A 23,026-nucleotide genomic window follows, 5' to 3' on the forward strand; every position below is an offset into this window, starting at 1 on the left:
ATGAAAATTTTATTGGGGGATTTCAATACTAAAGTAGGACGGGAGGATATTTTTAAACCGAAAAGCATATAGAGTGTTAGTTGGGAGGCTGGAGGGAAAAAGACCGTTAGGGAGGCCAAGACGTAGGTGGGAAGATAATATTAAAGTGGATTTGAGGGAGGTGGGATATGATGATAGAGAATGGATTAATTTTGCTCAGGATAGGGACCAATGGCGGGCTTATGTGAGGGTGGCAATGAACCTCCGGGTTCCTTAAATGCCAGTAAGTAAGTAAGTACAAATAGTATAGTATAGAGTAGCAAGCACTTGGATTTATGTAATTTTCGACACCTGATACTTTCCATACAGTAATCTAGAACTATTCATCTATTATACATAGTTATGAATGGATGCATCGCTGCCATGATTTCCACATTAAATGCCAGAATCAAAAGAGATTAGATTAAAAATTTCATTGCTAGAGTCGATGGCAATTGGGAGGCAGTTGTCTGCTAGTGTTTGCATCGAAAGAGACAGATAGTGAGAGCAAGGCAGTGTACAATATTGCCACATCGTAACTTCACGCACACGCAATACAAATAGCAAAGAAGAGAATTTAAATTCTCAGTAATTACCTTAGCCGTTGATTACTGTAAGTAAGACACCAAACAAACCCTGTTTCCTTCACTAACAATAATTCTTTGCACAGTTCACAAACCCACACCACATGCTTCTGCAGTCATTTCTTGCGCATTGGCATTTTTGCAGCCAACACCATGATGGCCAACAGCATTCTGCTTCTCTACGTTTTTAAAATAATTATATACCTTGAACACTATTTCCCGTGCCTGCCTGTGCAGTACTTGCTCTTTTACATTCTCTCCTTCCATTTATTTATCTTACACACAATGTATGAGCTATTCCAGCTCAAATCGACCGAAATATAGAGAAAATTGACCTTACAATTTCTGAATACAATGAAACTTTTTTTGTACGTAGAGAACTGTGATACAATGCTTTGTGCAAAGTTTGAGGCATCAGAACTTCATAATGTTTAAATTAAAAATATTTAAATTTATCGTATTTTCATAAAATTAGCAACTTTAAACTGTTGTAGCTCCGAAACCCTTTCACCCAATGATCAAAATCATGGTTTATTTTGATGCTGAGAAATTAAAGTTTATATTGACATATAAACAGATTTTCTTATTTTTTATGGAAATGGAGAAATTTAGATTTTTCCTCATTAAGACGCCTTTGCCAAGGAAAAAATATTTTAAAAATATATAGTTAGATTTGGCATTGAAAGTACAAATAAACACATATTTTTTACTGATGTTATGTTGATAAGAAAGTATTGAAAATATCAAATAAAGAAAATAAATAGTACGCACGTGAACTAACCAGCTGACTGTGAGGCGGGAGCTTAGCCGAGACAAGCAAGGCCAGGAGACAGACACGTGATGTGTCGTGCAGCAGTCATGGCTGTGCTATCTTTATCACAGGTTTTCATAAACACAGGAGTAAAATAACGTCCATCACTCGCTTATCTTCATCTCTCGGCCAGTGCGTGCGGTACTGCGCCGTTCAAGTCTAGGCGTGTGAAAATAATCTATTTAATACCCTCGAAACTTATTGCCATACCACTAAGCAAACAATGCCGAATCCCTCTTAATAATGCAAGGTTTTTTCTCAATATTTTTTTAATTTTTACAAATGATCAAAAAGCCTAAAAACAAGTAAAATCAGATTATCTGTCTCTCTGTGAACAATAAAAATAAGGATTACTTCTTAACATAACCTACCAAATGTCAGCTTCAAAATAAGCTCTCGTTCAATGTTCTGCAGTAAATGGTTCCAGAGTTCTGAGCGCTGAAAGAGGCTTGTTTTTATAAAATACGCTAAATTTGTCGCTCAATAATACGAAAACCGTTTGACTTTCGATAGTATATTTTTGGAAATGCACTCCCCTCAGCACCTTGTATAAGTAGGGTAAAAAATTAGAGTATACAAAAAATTGCGAGGTTTTTTACTGATCGATTTCATATGGAATAGCCCGTATGTTAGTTTTACTTATCCAATGTATTGAAACATTCGCACGTGAACAAACGAACTCAGAAGGCACTTGTTACCGACTGATTCCGATTGATTCTACAGTAGAAGCTTTTGATGTCACAAGCCAGAAATGCTACGGTGCATATAGCAGATGACCACCTTCCCCATTGCCGTCGACTCTTGATAGTTCTGTTTCTCTCTATTCCCCTTCTCTCCAGTTCTGTGTTGTATCTTGTGATGTTCGTTGTTTTGCAGTTATATTCGTGTAATCACAACGTACATTTAATTTTAAGCATATTTATTATAAATTGAACTTAATCCATCATCATCTGGCACTGTAGGCCTACCCCCTTTTTTTGCTATTTAGTTCATGGAAGGCATGGCTGTCTAGCCACCCAGAAAGATACGAGTCATTCACACTTAAGCAGTGTTGTCTAGTTGTATTGTTAAGGCTCAATCACTGTTAGTGGTAACAATTTAAATATTACGTGCTCCCAGACAAAATGTTGTAGCAACAAAGATTATGAGACATAAACTATGTGATGTGAAAAGCATTATAATGGTGGTTGTGTTAACCATTCAGCTAACATGGCACGTGCTGGTGAGACTTGTATTTTAAACACTTATGTTTGCTCAAGAAGTCAAGGTGCAAATTTCTGGCAGTGGTTGTTTGGGGCCTGGACTGTACCAGCAAGGAAGCATTTTTAATACCAGTGGAGATAGAGATTACTGTCAAAAGAAATCGTATTTTACTATAATTAAGAGTCGTATTTTATTCTTAAATGGTGATCCATTAGCTCGTGATATCTGATGAGGACAAGTATGGCTGTGATATATCCATTGGATGCCAGAAAGCAAAACCACATGCTATACTATTCGTAGTATGCAATTGTTAAAGATAAAATGGTGTCTTCTTTGGTCTAGTTCTTCTGTAGATGTACCAGCGATTTTTTTTATAAAGACATAAAATGTAAGTAATGATATGAGGTAGAGTTGGACAACACGATTCTTTTTCAGAAGTCGATTCCAACGATTCAATCATACATTACGAATCGATTCTAACGATTCGTTCACGATTCTTCCAGTCTGCGATTCCAACTATTCTTTTGAATCGTTAACGAGTTCGCGATTCTTCCTAGTCTGAGATTCCAACGATTCGTCAACGAACGACTTACAGGACACTTTCCTTTGCAAACCACGGGTAGAACAAAAACGTTCTACATCTCTCGCATAGATGGCATAAGAGGCGAGACATTGGCAGAGTCCGTGGATATCCAGAGTAGCGCAATCACTGAGTTGGCCGCCATTGTTAGTCCTCTTCAACACGCTAGGGATAGGAATATTTAAAGTAAAAGTCAGATATTTTTAATTTGAAGGGCAAAAACGTCTAAAGGATCTTCTTACATTATAGAACATTATTGTCAGTCAACATACTAATGTAAAAAAACTTCATTTAATAATTATAATAGCATAAATATACATTTAAATGTTCAATACACTCCTTCATAAACGTCACAATTGTAGATATTACAGCAACAAGAACTTAATAAATTACAAGTAACAAATTCTGTATATAATATACTAGGTCTATATGTTTCAAAATGCCTAGAAAATAAAAAAGACAGAGACCTGGTTCATTATTATCATCCAAAACTTTGAAGTGAATTTTCTCAACTTTAATTTACTGTAAATTTTGCATTGCTAAAAATTCTACTTTTTCTACAGATTTTGTACTACGTGCATGAATTTTTGCAGAGGTTTTTTTTTAATTTATATTTATTTTATGTCGTTTTAGCTTAGGAAGACATATCGCGAAAATACATAAACAATTCTTACAGTTTGCATAGAGTTTACTGTATTACAATAATCATTAGAGGTTTTTGAATATGTTCTTAACAAAACTTACTATCAGGATTATACCTAACACTCATATTTTTTGTTGTTGCTGTTGTTTAGTCAAATGTCCGAAGACATGTTTGAATCTCATAAGTACCACCAATAAGGCATCACTCATGAGACAACTAGGCCAGGAGATAATGGGGTAGGGTGGCAAGTTCCTTTCTCCCTCCAATGCATACTTCGCCGATTAGCTACATATTCCACTAATCAGACTTCAGATGCATGCAAACAATTGCTCTTCCTCTGACACATATCGTCAAGTGAGATGTACTGCCTGATAATATATATGCATATCAGCCACAGTATCAATAAAAGGTATTTTTAATACTATTTTTTTACGCTCGAGTTGAATTTTTTTTCTGTTTTTACACTTTTAGTGCATTAAATATTTTTAATTATTTTTTTAGTAAAATAAAAGGAAAATTGTATAGTAAGTTTTGTTTCTGAAGGTCTGACAAGTATGTAGGCAAAAATTCTGGCCATAATAGTAGCAATTTTTGAAAACCTAAATTTACACAATTTAAAATTACAAATTAAAAGTACAAAATTTCAGAGATCTACCTAGAATAGTAAAGAAAATTGAAATTTCACATCAGTCTAACCTTAATAGGGTTTCTAGTTTCTACGGTCTCCGCATTTTCCAATCGAGCCAAACAATACAATCTTGTCTCAAGAATGAATTCAGAACTTCACAAATATATTATGTCATTCTTGCAAATAGCAAATAGGATTAAATTCAGAAATGCTTGATTTGAAAGGGAGAAGATGGTAAAAATTTGACACTGATCCTAATTGGTACGTGATTTTAATTTGTTTTATGTAGAAATATCATTGCTAAAACAACTTAAATTCCACATTAGTTATAATAAAAATATTTTGGAGCCCAATTTTTGAAAAAATAAATATCAAATTACAGTCATTCATTAATCTCACAATGTATGCTCGCTTAGGTAGTGGATTGTTCCTTTTTATATTTATAGTCACTTCTTTCCTTTTTCCTTATTTCTTTCGCCTTGTCACAGAGAAAACAAATGTGCGCTTTTTTCAGTTCTCTGTGAACAGTTCTGAACACAGCAGCATTGTATTTTTTCGCACTTAAATTACATTCTTTCCCTATACAACTGTATACTGCATAGCGCGCGCTGGACTAACAATGGCGGATTTGTCGGGATTTGCCGGCTCAAACGATTGCGGTACTCTGGATATCCACGGACTCTGGACATTGAATTGTCTCTTTCTCATTGGCTGTAACCAAAGAGTTTGTAATATATTGGGTGTTCATTTCAAAGTGTGTCATGACGTCACTGTTGTTGGGTCACCGATTTGAAGCGAGTTTCAGCTTATATGTTAGAGAAGTTGCCTATTATTTAAGGCGTTCTTCAATCTGAACTTGAGAACGTGTACGGTATAGCTTGAACGTCGTAGCAACAGATAGCGGTCTGTACGGCCTGTGTGCTACCATAACCTCTTTCGAACTGTGTTTTGCGCCGGCAAGTCGTACGCAGGGTATTCGTTATCATCAGTTGCGTACGGTAACATTCCACAACACAAATCAAATGCTCCGTGTCCATGTTGACTGTCGAAGTTAAGGTCAACAAATACGTAAGTAATCGTCTTAACCCTCTCCCCATATCCCACAGTACGTATTTCAAAACAGTTCACATTCCTGCCACTACCGGCGTTACCGTACGTATCGGTACGTACTCTTCAGAATGAACGCTGTACTCGCTAGGCACCTTCTCTGCCTCATAGGTTATACACCTCTGCGGAAGTGTAGGAAGATTGAATTGTCTAGGCTCATCGGCTAGCCACATGACGGCATACAGCGAGCCGTGACACACTTTGAACTGAACACCCAGTATAACTAGAGACACCAATGGCGCTAGTGTAGCGTACAAAATTGAACCGCTGTTCGGCCGCCATTAAAGGGAGTTGATGCTTCGCCGGGATTGCGAGCAGTTCATGCTAATTTGAGGAGTATGAATAAATATAAGTACACTTGAAGGGAAATAATAAGAAAATGGTGAAATACTACGCCGCAAATAATTGTTCTAACATAGCTTACTATTGTAGGGTGCCCAGGAAAGCATTGAAAGAATATTCTAAATGCAGTTCCTCCTTTGAATGTCGGAACATTTCTTGGATAAAGTTTTTCCAGAAACACATTAATCAGGTTTATACGGTTTATTTCAACAATGTATGTAAGGGTTAGGTGCCATCATATTACAGTAGATTGTAATAGCAAAGTGCACAAGAAAATCCTCAGACAGCATCTGTATAAAACTGTTTTGTTTCAGAATAAATTAAATAATTTATGTTCCCGTTTAGTTCAGTATGTACTTCTAGTTTATTGTTGAAAGTATAGCCGATGGCAACAAATTTATTACCACCACCACTACTAATAGGCATACTAATACCACCAATACTAGGCCTACTATTACCACCACTACTAGGCCCACTACCACTATTAATGGCACCAATACTAGGCCTACTATTACCACTACTACTAGGCCTACTGTTACTACTACTACCTAAGCATACTGTTACCACTATCCTAGGCCTACTGTTACTACTACTACCTATTAAGCCTACTGTTACCACTATTCCTAGGCCTACTGTTACTACTACTACTACTACTACTACTACTACTACCTATTAAGCCTACTGTTACTACTACTACCTATTAAGCCTACTGTTACCACTATTCCTAGGCCTAATGTTACTACTACTACTACTACTACTACTACTACTACTACTACTACTACTACTACTACTACTACTACTACGCCTCTATTATATCACTACTACTAGGCCTACTAATATCACTATTACTAGGCCTACTATTACCACTACTACTAGGCCTACTGTTACTACTACCTATTAAGCCTACTGTTACCACTATTCCTAGGCCTACTGTTACTACTACTAGGCCTACTGTTACTACTACTAGGCCTACTATTACTACTACTAGGCCTCTATTATGTTACTACTACTAGGCCTACTATTACCACTATTACTGGGCCTACTATTACCACTATTACTAGGCCTACTGTTACTACTACTACCTATTAAGCCTACTGTTACCACTATTCCTAGGCCTACTGTTACTACTACTACTACTACTACTACCTATTAAGCCTACTGTTACTACTACTACCTATTAAGCCTACTGTTACCACTATTCCTAGGCCTAATGTTACTACTACTACTAGGCCTACTACTACTACTACTACTACTACTACTACTACTACTACTACGCCTCTATTATATCACTACTACTAGGCCTACTAATATCACTATTACTAGGCCTACTATTACCACTACTACTAGGCCTACTGTTACTACTACCTATTAAGCCTACTGTTACCACTATTCCTAGGCCTACTGTTACTACTACTAGGCCTACTGTTACTACTACTAGGCCTACTATTACTACTACTAGGCCTCTATTATGTTACTACTACTAGGCCTACTATTACCACTATTACTGGGCCTACTATTACCACTATTACTAGGCCTACTGTTACTACTACTACCTATTAAGCCTACTCTTACCACTATTCCTAGGCCTACTGTTACTACTACTAGGCCTACTATTACTACTACTATACTAGGCCTCTATTATATCACTACTACTAGGCCTACTGTTACTACTACTATTAGGCATACTGCTACTATACTACTAGGCCTACTATTACTACTGCTATCTACTAAGCCTACTGTTACCACTATTCCTAGGCCTACTGTTACTACTACTAGGCCTATTACTACTACTACTACTACTACTACTACTACTACTACTACTATACTAGGCCTCTATTATATCACTACTACTAAGTCTACTGTTACTACTACTGTTAGGCGTACTGCTACTATACTACTAGGCCTACTATTACTACTACTACTACTACTACTACTACTATACTAGGCCTCTATTATATCACTACTACTAAGTCTACTGTTACTACTACTGTTAGGCGTACTGCTACTATACTACTAGGCCTACTATTACTACTACTACTACTACTATACTAGGCCTCTATTATATCACTACTACTAAGTCTACTGTTACTACTACTGTTAGGCGTACTGCTACTATACTACTAGGCCTACTATTACTACTACTACTACTACTACTGCTACTATACTAGGCCTCTATTATATCACTACTACTAGGCCTACTGTTACTACTACTATTAGGCGTACTGCTACTATACTACTAGGCCTACTATTACTACTACTACCTACTAAGCCTACTGTTACCACTATTCCTAGGCCTACTGTTACTACTACTATTAGGCCTACTAATATCACTAATACTAAGCCTACTATTACTTCTACTACGAGGCCTACTACTACTACTACTGCTACATTAAAGAGCCTGTACTGACCTCTAATCTATGGTCGTCAACTATACAATTAATAGATTGTTTTATGATGATAAAAATTTATCCTTATTTTGTTTTAAATCAGTGCTTCCAGAATTTTGATGCTCTCATATTTCACCACTAAACATTTTCTAAGCACCTCTTCCTTTGCATGAAAGGACAAAAATATAGATTATTTTAAATATTACAGTAGATATATATTATTATGGCCTTAAACAATACTGGTAATATTGAAAATTCATGTTGGCATTTCCATTGTTCAATATTTTACTTACTTATCCCGAGTATATATGGGTCATTTAATTTATTTTTTATAATATCGCCATAGGCGAATCATATAATATTTCAATAAATACAGCGCTCCTCTACCATTCATATTTATTTAATCACGATCCATCTTTGGTAAAAGATGTTTAAAACGGTGTCTATCACCAGACTACATCAATGTATTGGGGGGTACTGTTTTCGAATTTCGTGCCACTAATACTCCCTTTAATGGCGGATGCTAGCCGATTCAATTTGTGACATTTTCCTTGCCTGCCACTCACGGGTATGTGTCTCTAGTAAGTATTACAAACTCTTTGGCTGTAACCATTCATCATGACCTCCATTAGTCTACAAAATTATTCAAGTCAGTGCTTCTTGATTATAATTTATCAACTGAACCTTATTATCAAGTATTTTTTTTGCATTACATCTCTATTTAACCATGTAAATTTCAGGTTCGTGTTCATTATTTTTCACACTTAACAAATGCACTATTTTGATTTCACTCTTGCTCGGGAGCATTCGGTACAGTTCGGAAATGTCCGCTGACAGGTTACATCAAACAAGTAAATAGAATCGCGGGTTGCGATACCATGCCGATTCGTTGCTATTCTTTTGAACGACGATTCCTTACGATTCTTTTGAACGACGATTCGTTGATACCACGAGTCAATTCTTACGATTCTTTATTATTAGTCGTTCGAATGAACGATTCGTTCACGAATCAACCCAACTCTAGTATGAGGATACAGTAATAAATGAAGATTAAGTGCAGTTAATAAGAATGGGAAGCTTTCGGTGTATGGTTATCTCATTGCTAACAGTTCATCTTAAAATACTAAAAAGAGGAGATTTGTCTGTTTGTCGAATGCGCTTCACACTTACAAATAGGAATGACGACGACACATAGCGTCGAAACGCGCCGTCTGTCGAAGGTATATACCTTTTTTTAACAATTTTAACGCTTTTAACGTATGACAAAGTAAATTTTATGTTTACAAATAGGAACTTTTCAGTGCCAGTAATTTATTCTGTGTGCAGAAGGTTGAAATTTTGGGGGGAAAGGGCAAGGAAGGTAACCGTGTTCTGAAGTTTCCATAAGTATCCATAAGAATATTTAATCATTTTTTTAAGTGAATAAAAGTTTCTTGTGCTGTAGATGTAAAACATATCCTCTGACCCCTGCATTGTAACGGGGGTTTTACTGTAGTCTTATTCTCTTAATACAATACTTCATTGCATGCATAATGTTTAAATCAGACGTCTCCAAAAGCGTACTCGCGAGTAAGCCACTGAACGGAACCTAAGCCAGTACGTAATGAGCGCGCATCGCCTCACCCATCTCCACCTGTACTGTACTCAGTGTTTATGTGCAAACGAAGAGCAGTGGCGGACTGCCATTATCACTGTGTTGGTCGGAGTGTTCTACCGTTTCACAGTGTCTTCTAATCATGGCCGTAGTACATTCAAGGATGAAAGGGAAGAGAAATATTTTTATGTTAGTGGGGAGAATGTGAAATGCTTAATTTGTTCGAAAAATTTTAAGGGTGTGTTAAAATTCAACATGCGGCGATACTACTCGACTGTTTATAAAGAATATAATACAATTACAGGCATATTGGACATGTGAAAATAATTTATTTTGGGGCTATCTGTATAACTGTTGGTTATACATAATAATCAGTATATTACAAAACGTTTACACTCAGTTCCGCATGACAAACATACAGTTTTTCGTTTAATTTTAGGTGAAGTGCATAGGCCTACAAATATTTTGATAAATGTAAAATAAGAAAATACAAACACTAATCACACATGTGTTCTCAGTCTTAAAACAATAAAAGCTTCTTGCTAGCTATGTTCTAGCTTGGAATATTGGAAAATCAATGAAGCCCTTTGCAAAAGCATCATTTGTAAAATCGTGCATACAGGACGTTACTAAAATACTGTGTCCAGAACAAAGTCAAAGTTCAAGAAAATTAAATTGTTTCCAATTACAGTTCAGAGAAGGAATTTCAAGATTGTAAATGTAATTGAATCTGAAGTCGAAACCACAATTAACCAGTTTGTGGCTTACTCACTTGCATTGGACGAAAGCACAGATAGAAATGATAAAGCTCACCTATCCATTTTCATCTGAGGAGTTAATGAACATTTTACTGTGTCTGAATGTCTTCCAGATGTAGTTACAAAATACAACTGGAGAAGATCTTTTCCAGGCACTGAAAGGCACCATAGAACAGAAGAGGTTTGATTTGCAATGGCTTGTGTCAATAGCAACAGACGGGGCTCCAGCTTCATATATATATATATATATATATATATATATATATATATATATATATATATATATGAAAATAATATACAAACGTATGATATTTCTTATTATTTTGATGTTATTATTTGTAAACATAAGCAGACCGTTGCCGCGATCCCCCACTGATCGCTCCCATCTGTTGAGGTACGAGTCTCTTCCCCTTCTCTAGCCTTACAGCACACTGTGTTCGGCGGCCAACATCGAGAGCACGAAAGATGATACGCTTTTTGGAGACCTCTGGTTTAAATGTACGTGAAGGTATTGATTACAAAGATGTTAGTCCAATAGTTCAGGAGAAGCATGGCCAACATATCAGATAGAGTCTCCTACATTGGGCGAGCTATTAATTGCTTAATGAACACTGTTTCAGGTGCGTTCCTCTGTGGCTTATGCTATTTCAGCAATTGCACATTGGGATTGGCCAGAGCATTGGCCAGGTTTGTTCGATATTCTAGTTAATTACTTGTCTAATGACAATGAATGGGCTGTACATGGAGCGATGCGAGTCCTCACGGAGTTTTCTCGTGACCTGACTGATATTCAGCTTCCATTCATTGCACCAGTCATCTTGTCAGAAATGTATCGAATATTCGAAGATGAGCAGGTAAGTAACATTGTTTACATAGGATTAAGATTTTATGAGATTGTAGGACGTCAGTATTTCAGATTAATTAGGCCTCTAAAATCTTCATAATTATATCTAGGTATGTGTTTATTTAATCGAAGTAATAACTGAATGGCTAGTGTATCAGCTCTCCACAGTTCGCGGCTGCTCGTGTAAAGGGGGTTAAGTCAAATTGTAAGGTATGTAAACTTCTCTCCTTTGATACTGAACAAAACCTCTTTGTCACAAAATACGGAGCTCTGTAGCTGCATCATGGATGGAAGCATGAATTAACCCCTTTAACACAAGACAGAAGTAATCGTGGAGGATTCAAATCTTTACTTATCCCTCTTTAGCAGGGGCGATTTTTCAGGGCATGCTATGCTTGCTGCACAAGCCCATTATTTTCGTAGAATGTGTATTTCTCAAAATGACGTTACGTACATTAAAATTTATTTTGATTTTTGGAATACTGTATAGGCGTATTACCATCTGCAGGTTTCACACCGCAAGTACCGCAACGCTTGCTCGTTTCTTGGAGCTACAGGAAAGACGTAGAAATAGCGAGAATATGATGCGTGCGTAAGTGCCTTCCTCCTTGGTCCGTTCTAGGCGCACTATGTGTTGTTTGAAGCTCTGGTCCGAGAGCTACACCAACGACTATTTAACATTACACAGAGCAGTATTGACAGCGGGAATGTGCTGTGATTTGCGAGTGCAATGTAATTGTATGAGCGGAATGCATGTGTTAGCTGCTGTATGTATTAATTCTTAAACATTAATTTGAAGTATTGCAATGAGTTCGGAATTGTGTTATTGAAACCTTATTATTAAATCCATTTTCCCGAAGGACTATTCAAGAGAAGACAGACATTATAGAGAATATGTGTGCTCGTTCAGTGCAGCTCAATACAACAATATGCACTGGTTGGCAGGGTCGAAGAAACTAATAAACTGTTTTGTTGGCAATGTGTGTTATATTATATCGAACTTCTACAACTGATAAGCAAATATGATCCATGACTCATAATGATTTCATAATTATCAAATAAATGATTTATGTGGGTCTGATTATTTTTATTAATTATGAATTATTATATCCTCCCATCTTCCCCTATGAATAAAAGAGCAAGCCTAACTTTCGTGACTAGCATTCGCCCCTGCTCTTTAGCCAATTCATACTTAACCCCCTTTACACGAACAGCCGCAAATTAAGATCCGGGTTCATATCCCGCAAATAAGAGTGAATTATTGATGGGAGAAGATAGAATTACAGGTTTTCTCAGGGCATTCCAACTTCCCCTGTCACTTTACTGGTTGTCTGTTTTCTTGTTACCGACACATGGGGAGATAACTTAGCTTTTCCAGACAGCACTATGGCATATCCTCCAGCACAAATTTAGAGGTGCCAAAAATGTAAGTCCACCACTGTGGAGTAATGGTTAGCATGTCTGGTTGTGAGACGAGTGAGACCAGTTTGTATTAGCTGCTTAGAGCAAAGCTGACTGATATATTAATTTGCAAACTCCAATCACTGACTTATCTTCTTCCATTGTGACCTTCATTTAATAATATGTGATTATTACAAAAAAGTTAGTTATTTTGAACTGCTAGCTCCTAAGGAATAAGCCATAACCTTCCGACTTAAACTAAATCCAGAAAAATCACAGTCAATCATTGTGGGCCATTCACGTTTGTTAAGCACTATTACCATACCAAATTTATCCCCGATTAAAATATACGGCACCGAAATTCCATTCAGTGAATCAGTAAAGAATCTAGGTATTTATATGGATAAAAGTTTAAATTGGAATATTCAAGTTGCAGAAACCTGAAAAAAAGTATTCTCATTAATCCACTCGTTTAGGCAATTGAAGAATTTTCTACCCTTTTCCATGAAAAAAAATGTTAGTGCAAACACTCGTAATGTCCCACTTTGATTACTGTGATATTCTGCTTACTGACCTAAGCGTTACTTCGGCGCAGAGACTACAACGTGTTCATAATATGTGCGTCCGTTTCGTCTGCAATATTCGCTGCGCTGATCACGTAACACCATCCCTCGAAATGTTGTCCTGGCTCCGTCTAGAAGATCGTAGGAAAATCCACTGTCTTTACCTTCTCTTTCACATATTGCATTTCTCCACTCCTGTCTATCTTGCGTCTCGTTTTCAAAATTTATCCACCCATCATAACCTAGACACACAATCACAACACTCCTCAGTATTATCCATTCCCTCCCACCGAACATCCTCATATTCATCTTCTTTCACTGTGGGTGTTCCTCGGCTTTGGAATTCCCTACCGAGTAATGTCAGGGACTGTCATACATCAAACCAATTTAAGAATATATAATCCGTGGCGCTACAGCCCGTGAAGGGCCTAGACCGACCAGCCGGCTGCTGGCCTCATGCCCACATGCCGAAGCAGAGGTGGACGATCATCCAACCAGAATGGGGGTATCGTGTGGTTAGCACGATGATCCCCCCAGGTGTTATAGCTGGTATTCGCAACCGAATTTCGCTACCTATCGTAGCTCCCCAAGTGCATCACGATGCTGGGTGGGCACTGGTCCCAGACACTGGCCGAAATTTCATGAGAAAATTTCTTCACCCATGAGGACTCGAACCAGCGCGCATTCCGTAACGCAAGTCCTAGGCGGGATGCCTTAGACCACGACGCTACGGCGCGCCAATTTAAGAATAGGCTAACGAAATATTTTTCTAACAATTCTTGTTAACAATAATAGCTATTTCAGGTTTCTCAATGTTTAATGGTTATATATATCACAGATAAATATCTAAATTATCTCATTATTATTATTATTATTATTACTACTACTACTACTACTACTACTACTACTACTACTACTACTACTACTACTATACTATTATTATTATTATTATTATTATTATTATTATTATTATTATTATTATTATAACTATTCTTACCAATGTTTATTATTGTCACACTAACATTACTTATCCAACTTTCATGTTGTTTTATGGTCTAGATATTAATGTAATAACTATGTAAGCAATTGTATTCAATTAGAATTAGAGTCTGGCTGGGCGGAAGAGAAGGCCTACTGGCCTTAGCTCTGCCAGATTAAATAAATAAATAATAATAATAACAATAATAATAATAATAATAATAATAATTATTATTATTATTATTATTATTATTATTATTATTATTATTATAATAACCTCAAATTGTGATAATTGTACCATAATTTGTTCAGTTATATCGTGGTGTGTTACAAAAACGTTTCACGGTTTCTAAAGCAGTAACAAATGTGATTAAAGAACACAAGATTGGTGGAGGAAAGTGTGGGCAGCTTCAACTTCCAATGAGCACATCTTAACAAAGAATATGTACTGTATTTTCGCGTTCTTAACATTTTTACAGCAACTAATATCAAACAAACTTGATTTAGAACGTGTAAATGAGGTTTTGTAACTCCTGGGATTTAAAATACGATTGTATAAGTTTGAAAACTGTATAACCGAAATAAATGAACATTGGAAGTATAGGAATTCTGCCAGGAATTCAGAAAAAGTGTTTGTATGAAGAACATAAATATAAGTGTGAAACATGTGAAAGAAGTTTTACTGTGTAAAGATTCTGTTCAGTATTAAAATTGCCAGAAACTCTCGATAAGATACCTACTCCATCATGAGAGATTCAGCACCAGGACGACAAAATTTGGCTCAAACATATGCTGCAACATTTTTGGGGGGAGAGTCATGACTGGTGTCAAACTGGGGGAACATTCATAACCATCCATCATAATATGCAGTCGAAAGTATCCTTCTCTTCTCGAAATTTATCTACTCCTGTGCATCTGTCAAACGGGCAATGGCTTGATTTATTGTCAACTCCTTCTTTGTGGTGAGGTGACTTCTAAAATATGATTTGTCTACATCAGTTGTAAACTGTCTGCAGTCAGTCTGGGAAGGGAAATCTAGCCCTCAGACTGCTAGCTAGAAAGCCATCGACTTTGACCTATGCCAGAAAGGAACCTCTTTGCAAACTGTGCATTATTCCAGAAAAGTTTAACTCACTGCCAACTTAAAGAAAATGCCTGCAGTCCGATGTGCTTCCTTGGAAGAATAGCCTCACCTGACTAGCTAATACAGTTTAATACAATACAGTTCAATGTGTTTTCTTCCAGCTACACCAATACTGAAATAAATTGTAAACAAGCTTTGCTGTGTCCTGTTAGCCTTTGTATACAGCTTACATGAAAGCTGTTTTCTCATGTCTTCATTATTCTTATGGCACCTGCTGTGTATATATAGTAAGTGGAAAAAGTTTGTATTTCAAATTGTGAAATGTTTGGGGTTAATTATTTGGAATAATATATATTATTATAATGTACCGAAGTACATATGATATTTCCATGCAGATATTCTACATCATCATATGATGAAAGAGTAATGGAACTGAGGAAAATTCCCTTCGGCACCGGGATTTGAACCCGGGTTTTCAGCTCTATGTGCTGATGCTTTATCCACTAAGCCACACCGGATACCCACCCTGGCGCCGGAGGGAATTTTTTCTCTGTTCCATTACTCTTTCATCGTATGATGACGCAGAATATCTGCTTGGAAATATCATATGTACTTCAGTACATTAAAATAATATATATGTGATATGCATAAATCACTTTGTGATTTAAGACGGCGCTTATTCCGTCGGATCCCGGCCAACTAGTCACTCAAAACGAGTGCACCTCAGCACATGTGTGGACTTCAGTCCTACGTTCATAGTCATCTATGACGTAGTACAGAGGGCGGCCACTAGAGGGAACCCAAGAGTTGGAACTTAAACTGAGATGATTCTGTCTGGCACCGGGGTGGGTATTCAGTGTGGCTTAGTGGATAAAGCATCAGGACGTAGAGCTGAAAACCCGGGTTCAAATCCCAGCACCAGAGGGAATTTTTCTCAATTCCATTACTCTTTCATCGTATGATAACGCAGAATATCTGCATGGAAATATCATATGTACTTCAGTACATTAAAATATATATGATATGCGTAAATCACTTCGTGATTTAAGACGGCGCTTATTCCGTCGGATCCCAGCCAACTAGTCACTCATAATGAGTGCACCTCAGCACATGTGTGGACTTCATTCCTACGTTCATAGATATCTATGACGTAGTGCAGAGGGCGGCCACTAGAGGGAACCCAAGAGCTGGAACTTAAACTGAGACGATTCTGTCCGGTGCCGGGGTGGATAACCAGTGTGGCTTAGTGGATAAAGCATCAGCACATAGAGCTGAAAACCCGGGTTCAAATCCCGGTGCCGGAGGGAATTTTTCTCCGTTCCATTACTCTTTCATCATATTTGGAATAAACTCTTGATCACCTGGAAATAAACACTGCACTTCCATTATAAAATTTGGTTATCACATGTTAAAGCAACATCATCTGTAAGATGCTGCTAGATATGTTGTAGTATTTGTAATTTTACTTTAAAGGTATTTAAATTGCATTGTCATTTCGTTCTAATTTATGACTATCAATTAATTTATTGTTCCACAAATCACTGTAATCTTCCGGGAGTTAATAGAGGGGGGAAGAAAAATTTTGTTGAAATGTCTTGTTTATTTTCTGTGTCTTCTCTTGAAAATTTCAGAAAGATTCTGTGCTTTAGAATAATAGAAGTGCTGAACTTTGTTTCGAATTTGGCCAGTAGTGGGAATTGGTTCTCAAAGATTACTTTAATCATAGGGAATCATACCATTTGTAATTTTCGTTAGAATTTTAGTATACCATTGATATCTTGCAAACGAGAGACTGAGAAAGAAAGGGGGGAGAGAAATAGTAATATGAGGCGCGTTTATAAAGTAACTTTCCCACTCATCCCACAGCTAACAAACCATATGTTGCGCAAAGCAACTGCGTGTACGTGGTAGAGTAATGTTCTGGCATGGTGCATGTGCTAGTGGAACTTCCCAACTGCTCTCAGTAGCTTCGTTGCATTGGTTGAAGATAGATGCTCCTATTCCAGCTCCCACAGTGTGTGAAGTGCGGTCAGTGATAAAGTTTTTGAATGCACAGGGCATAGCACCGATTGAAATTGATCGTCAGCTGTGCCAGGTCTATGTGCAAGCAGATGGTACGTTGCTGCTGTAGACAATTTTCAGCAGGACGCCAAAATGTGCATGACGAGCGCAGTGGGAGGCCAACCATCATCACAGACGACCTTGTGGAGCAACGCACCATCTGCTTGCTCATGACGTTAGGCCCATAGACCTGGCACAGCTGACGATCAATTTCAATCAGTGCTATGCCCTGTGCATTCAAAAACTTTATCACTGACCGCACTTCACACACTGTGGGAGCTGGAATAGGAGCGTCCATCTTCAACCAATGCAACAAAGCTACTGAGAGCAGTTGGGAAGTTCCACTAGCACATGCGCCATGCCAGAACATTACTCTACCACGTACACGCAGTCGCTTTGCGCAACATATGGTTTGCTAGGTGTGGGACGAGTGGGAAAGTTACTTTATGGACGCACCTCGATTAAGCCCCAATGTGAACGTAACCTAAGCAGCTAAATCAGTTGTCTACACTATTGACTTGATGTTGTTACAGGTATCATGAACAATCTTTAAATTACTGTCAATGATAGTTGCCATTTATTACCACTGTCCTTCTGAATGATGATACATGGACAAAATATACTGTGAAGTATATGCTCATGGTCATTTTTGAATGTAGTAGATTAAGTATGAAAGAAATTTACTATTTTAGCTTTGTTCAAAAGAACATCAAAATTTGATATCGCCATAGAAATGGTATTCAAACTGTGACATACGACTTTTATGTTGTGATTTTTGGTCAGGGGCGCTGTCCCCCTCCCCAGTATTTGAATTGTATGCCGTGAAAATGAGCTGTTGTAATTTCATTTTTTTTTTTCACCTGACTTCATCTTTACAGATTTACATATAAAGATAACATTTTTCATATCTATTGAGCAAGCCAATACAATGAAATGTCCATTAAAAAGTCGGAACATGGAAATGTGAAAAATGTTGTTCCATTGTGAAATTTTTAAAGTAAGGAATGTGGGAATTTATGTAGAGATCAAGGTAGCGATGAAACTTTAAAATTTTTTTAATGTGCTGTAGGAAGTACTGTTATTATTCCAGTTATTTCTGAATGTAGTGTTACTAGAACATTGAAACAAAATTCATGATTAAATTGTATTAATGTATATATTTTTCTTCTTTTTTCAGAAGTACAGCATTCGGATTCGAGGTCGTGCAGTCGAGATATTCACCACATGTGCTTTCATGATCTCTGCCATGTCGGACTATAACAAAACTGTAACAAAAACTCTTCTGAATCCAGTGTTACCATCGTTTTCCGAAAGATTTGTTCGTGGGCTACAGGTTCCCAATGGGATTCATAGTGACTCGTGTTTAAAAACGGATATCATAAAGGGTGAGTGAAGTTCGTGTAACATATATCGTATTTTCTCGTATAACCCAAAAACTCGACTTTTGAAATGAGGAAAAGAAGAAAAAAATATGAATACAAAATTTTAAACAAATGTATTAGCAATAACTTAAAAACAAACACAAATATACAGTTCAGTTAATAATAAGTTTAAATAAATTTTATCCTGGAACAGGACGCATTTCAAACCCATTCTATGCACACGCACTGCATGTATGTCAGTTAATCAGCAGTTTACACGATATCCTGCAATATTAATAGGGTTCTGCAGTATATTTGTGTGTTTATTTATTTCTTCCTCATTATTTACACTTTGTCTTCTTTCTTACTGTGTATTTTCCTCTTTCTTCATTATATATTTATTTATTTATTTATGTTACCTCTCTAGTCTTTCTCCTTTTCTTTATTTCTTTTCTTTTCGTTCTTCCTTTTTTATCTTTCTTCGTATTCTTTTTCTCTTTTCTTTTCTTTCTTATTTTATTTTTTCCTTCTATTTGTCTGGTTTTTTCTTTCTTTCTCTCTACTCTTTCCCTCTATCGTGCTTCTTATCACGTTCTCGTCAGTAAATAACTACCTTTATTTTGTATGATACTATGTGGTTTGTTATAATCAATATGTGTCATTACTGTTAACTAATTCATTCTGTGCTGTTTTCGTCATTGCCAACTTCATTTCGAATAAGCTCTGCCCCCACATTTTTATATTTGTATGTTTAGGAAAAAATGTGTGCGGAGTATTCGAGAAAATACGGCACCTTAAAATTAATGCTTTGTTTTAACAATTCACAGAATTATCTGACTACAGACTAGAGTGTGGAAGAATGTAACGATTAAGAAAAATATGTTTTCTCAGTTCCAAGAAACTGTCGCTAAATGATTCACATTATTTCTAATTTAGTTCTGTGAACGATTTTATTGTCTACTAGCCATACCCGTGCGCTCCGCTGCACCCATTAGAAATAAATATAAAGTAATTACATAATTAAAATAGGATGTTTGATCCAGGGAACATTCGTGTTTGATAGAAGAATAAATCGTTTAATATGTTACTTAATTTAAATTGTATTAAAAAATTAAAATGCGATCATTTTGATCCAGAGACCACTGATTTGGTGCAATGACAATTCCTTTAACATGTTTCTTTTATTGTTATTACATGCAACCATAGTTTAATGAAGATTGACATATCTTTTAGTTTTAATGTGTATACTTTATATTATTTGCTATATGTTTCCATTGAATTATGGACTAATAACTTAATTTTAACCCTTGTTTTCTACATCTTCAGTAAATGGCGCTTGGCCCACTATGATTCTGAACCCTTCAAATAACTTAAATAGTGATACGTGATATGTAATTATATTTCTTTCTTTCGAAAATGTAAGAATTCACGATCTCCTATGTACTATTGCCATGGAATGAATAAATGTGTTTTTTCTTTCTAATCAAAAATTTTATATTTTGCACATAGGAGTTACTGCAGGAACAACAACGCTATAATCTGAGGCGGCGGTGAAAATGTATTGTATTGTTATTTTAAAAGTCTTGTATATCCTTAAATATCAGTCCTATCAAAATTTTGCATAGGATAAAAATGTACAGAATAGCTTATCAAGTTTTCTGTGCATAAGAAGCTATTTTAATCTTACCAGTCCTCGATTCACTCAGAAGTTACTGTAATAACATTATAGCATTATGTCCATCTAGAGAAACTACACTTTCCAATGGTGAAATAATAATTAATTATACAAATCGGTTAATTTAGCTTCCGATATTACTTCATACAAACACAGAAACATTCTCTGTAGGCTATGCTTCATAGCTTTTGATTGTTGTTGTCCAAGGCCCCTTATAGACTGTCATTTGTTTTTTATTTCATTACACCGCCTTAGATGGCAGTTATTTTAATTTTAAATCTCATTTATCTCATTAAATATCAGTCCTATAAAAATTTTTCAAAGAATAAAACTTATCGGAAATCATTTTTAAAGAAACTTTTGTTATGTAACATTTTTCACAAAAATTAATAATAAGCGAGATATTTCGATTTATTTAATTCAGGCCCCCTTATAACCCCCCTTTTAAATAACGTATTTTGAATGCCATATAGCCTAAAATCTAAGTTACAACGAACTTAATTTATATTCCAATTTTCTTTGCAATCTGTTCAGCCATTATCGCGTGAAAAGGTAACGAACATCCAGACAGACAGACAGACAGACAAACAAACAAACAAACAAACAAAAATTTCAAAACGATTTTCGGTTTCAGGATGGTTAATTATACATGTTAACACCAATTATTTTTGGAAAATCGAAAATTACCAGAAAAATTTTGGCTACAGATTTATTACTAGTATAGATTGTTTCCATCAGACTTCAACAGTGTAATCTACATTCAAATGTGTTTCAGCAATAACACTTCTTGTTAAGCGAGTACCAAAGCAGATGGCACCATGGCTTCCACAGATATTGCCGCCTATATGGCAAACCCTGACACAGAGTGCAGATATTTATTTAAAGACAGTTGTAAATGGAACAGAAGAAGTTGATGAGATTGTGGACTCTGATGGTAAGTTATACTGACTAGTTAGAATGCATATTGTTGAAAAACTCAGGAGGACTGTGAATCGAGACATCTACAGTGTGACATGGCAGGCTGGCACAGGTGAAGAAAGGGAGAATTTTTCTCACCAACGACCTACTTCCACTCTATTGAGGCGCAGTGCTAAACCCTCATTAAAGCTTAGGATTTTCCGCAAGAACTCAGTGTTGTCATAACTGCCGAGATGCTTCAGCCTGCTAGTTCGTGGTTATCAGTGGTGGTCACTTTGTCAGTTACTTTAGTTTCTGAGTTGAAATATATTCTATGTATCATGAATCTGGAAGTGCATAGTATATTTTATATAATATTTTATTTAATATTAGTGGTTTCACTTGTGTTCATGATTTTCCAAATTATTGTTGCATAAAAAGCAAAGCTTTATAATTACTGCATTTGCCTGCCTATAAGACTCGCCTCCCTTTTTCTTTTTGTGTACATTTTTTAAGGAAGAAACTTTATGACTGAATATTATAATGAATTTACAATAGTAATATGTAAATCTACTTCCATAAAATATGTAATGTAACTAGGAAAGAATACCTTTTAATCCTTTTCGTCATAATTCATAAATTCATTGCCAGGGTCACTTGAAACCACTTCTAAATCAGAGTCTGAGCAAATTGTCTACTGTACCATTCAGTGCTTTACTAATGTCACACTTTTTAAGACATTTAGCCACAGCATCCCACTGAATTTTGACCCATTCACAGACTCAGCTTCTGAGACAGTTCCAAAGAAAAAAGTGCTTTTTTTATATACCAGCAATTATGGTAGATGGTAGGGACAACTGCGCCACTTCTTCATCCATCGGTTCACATAACATGGTTTTCCACTTTCCACCATCACTGTAAGAAGTTGCGGCAATGAAGTGTGAAAGTGAGAGGGTATTTCCTTCTCTTTTTAAAAATCTTGTGCCAACATAAACCAAATGGGCTTCAATCATTTTTTTAATTCATACTTACAATTAAACCATAAATGTTCATATTAATAAATAAAGAAGGAATGTACAAGGCTTTCCATCACTTAGGCCTATTCCCTGCTACATTCTACTATAACATTTTAATTCTTTTTGCATGCATTGATGTGATCAGTTACATGGATTTTTTCAGAGTGTGGTATTGTTGTATTTTACATATGTATTGTGGAAACCGTGCACAGCTATCTAATGACATGTGCCCAATTTACTGCATTGCTAGGTACAAGATATATTGATTATTGGGATTGTCAGTTCAAAATTTTGGATGTAACATTTCTCTTATCAGTTTCTACTCTGTTGGTATTTCTTTATAGATGACAGTAGACGTTTGTCTCAGATCCTCGAAAAGAAAACACTCGAGTTAGCTCGTATACTATTTGTGATGAAGTGGGTTGTTATATTTTTAAATTTGTTTTAAGAAGCCTTACTTTTATACATTCCATAGATTTCAGATCTTGTTT

At 36.3% G+C, this 23,026-nt stretch overlaps 1 protein-coding gene across 2 annotated transcripts in view; it reads left to right on the plus strand.

Annotated features, from left to right (window-relative positions):
- Ipo9 (Importin 9) overlaps nt 1-23,026 on the plus strand; it is a 105,128-nt gene that overhangs the window by 6,917 nt on the left and 75,185 nt on the right. For both annotated transcript variants that reach the window (XR_011334608.1, XM_069838415.1), the window contains exons 4-6: nt 11,276-11,509; nt 18,764-18,971; nt 21,398-21,556. Coding sequence is in view for 1 of the 2 variants with exons in the window: in XM_069838415.1 (XP_069694516.1) it covers nt 11,276-11,509; nt 18,764-18,971; nt 21,398-21,556 (601 nt within the window). In the remaining variant the exon portion in view is untranslated. The remainder of the gene's footprint in view (nt 1-11,275; nt 11,510-18,763; nt 18,972-21,397; nt 21,557-23,026) is intronic.

The sequence above is a fragment of the Periplaneta americana genome, chromosome 10 (genome assembly GCF_040183065.1).
Source record: "Periplaneta americana isolate PAMFEO1 chromosome 10, P.americana_PAMFEO1_priV1, whole genome shotgun sequence".
NCBI classification, from domain to species: Eukaryota; Metazoa; Arthropoda; class Insecta; order Blattodea; family Blattidae; genus Periplaneta; species Periplaneta americana.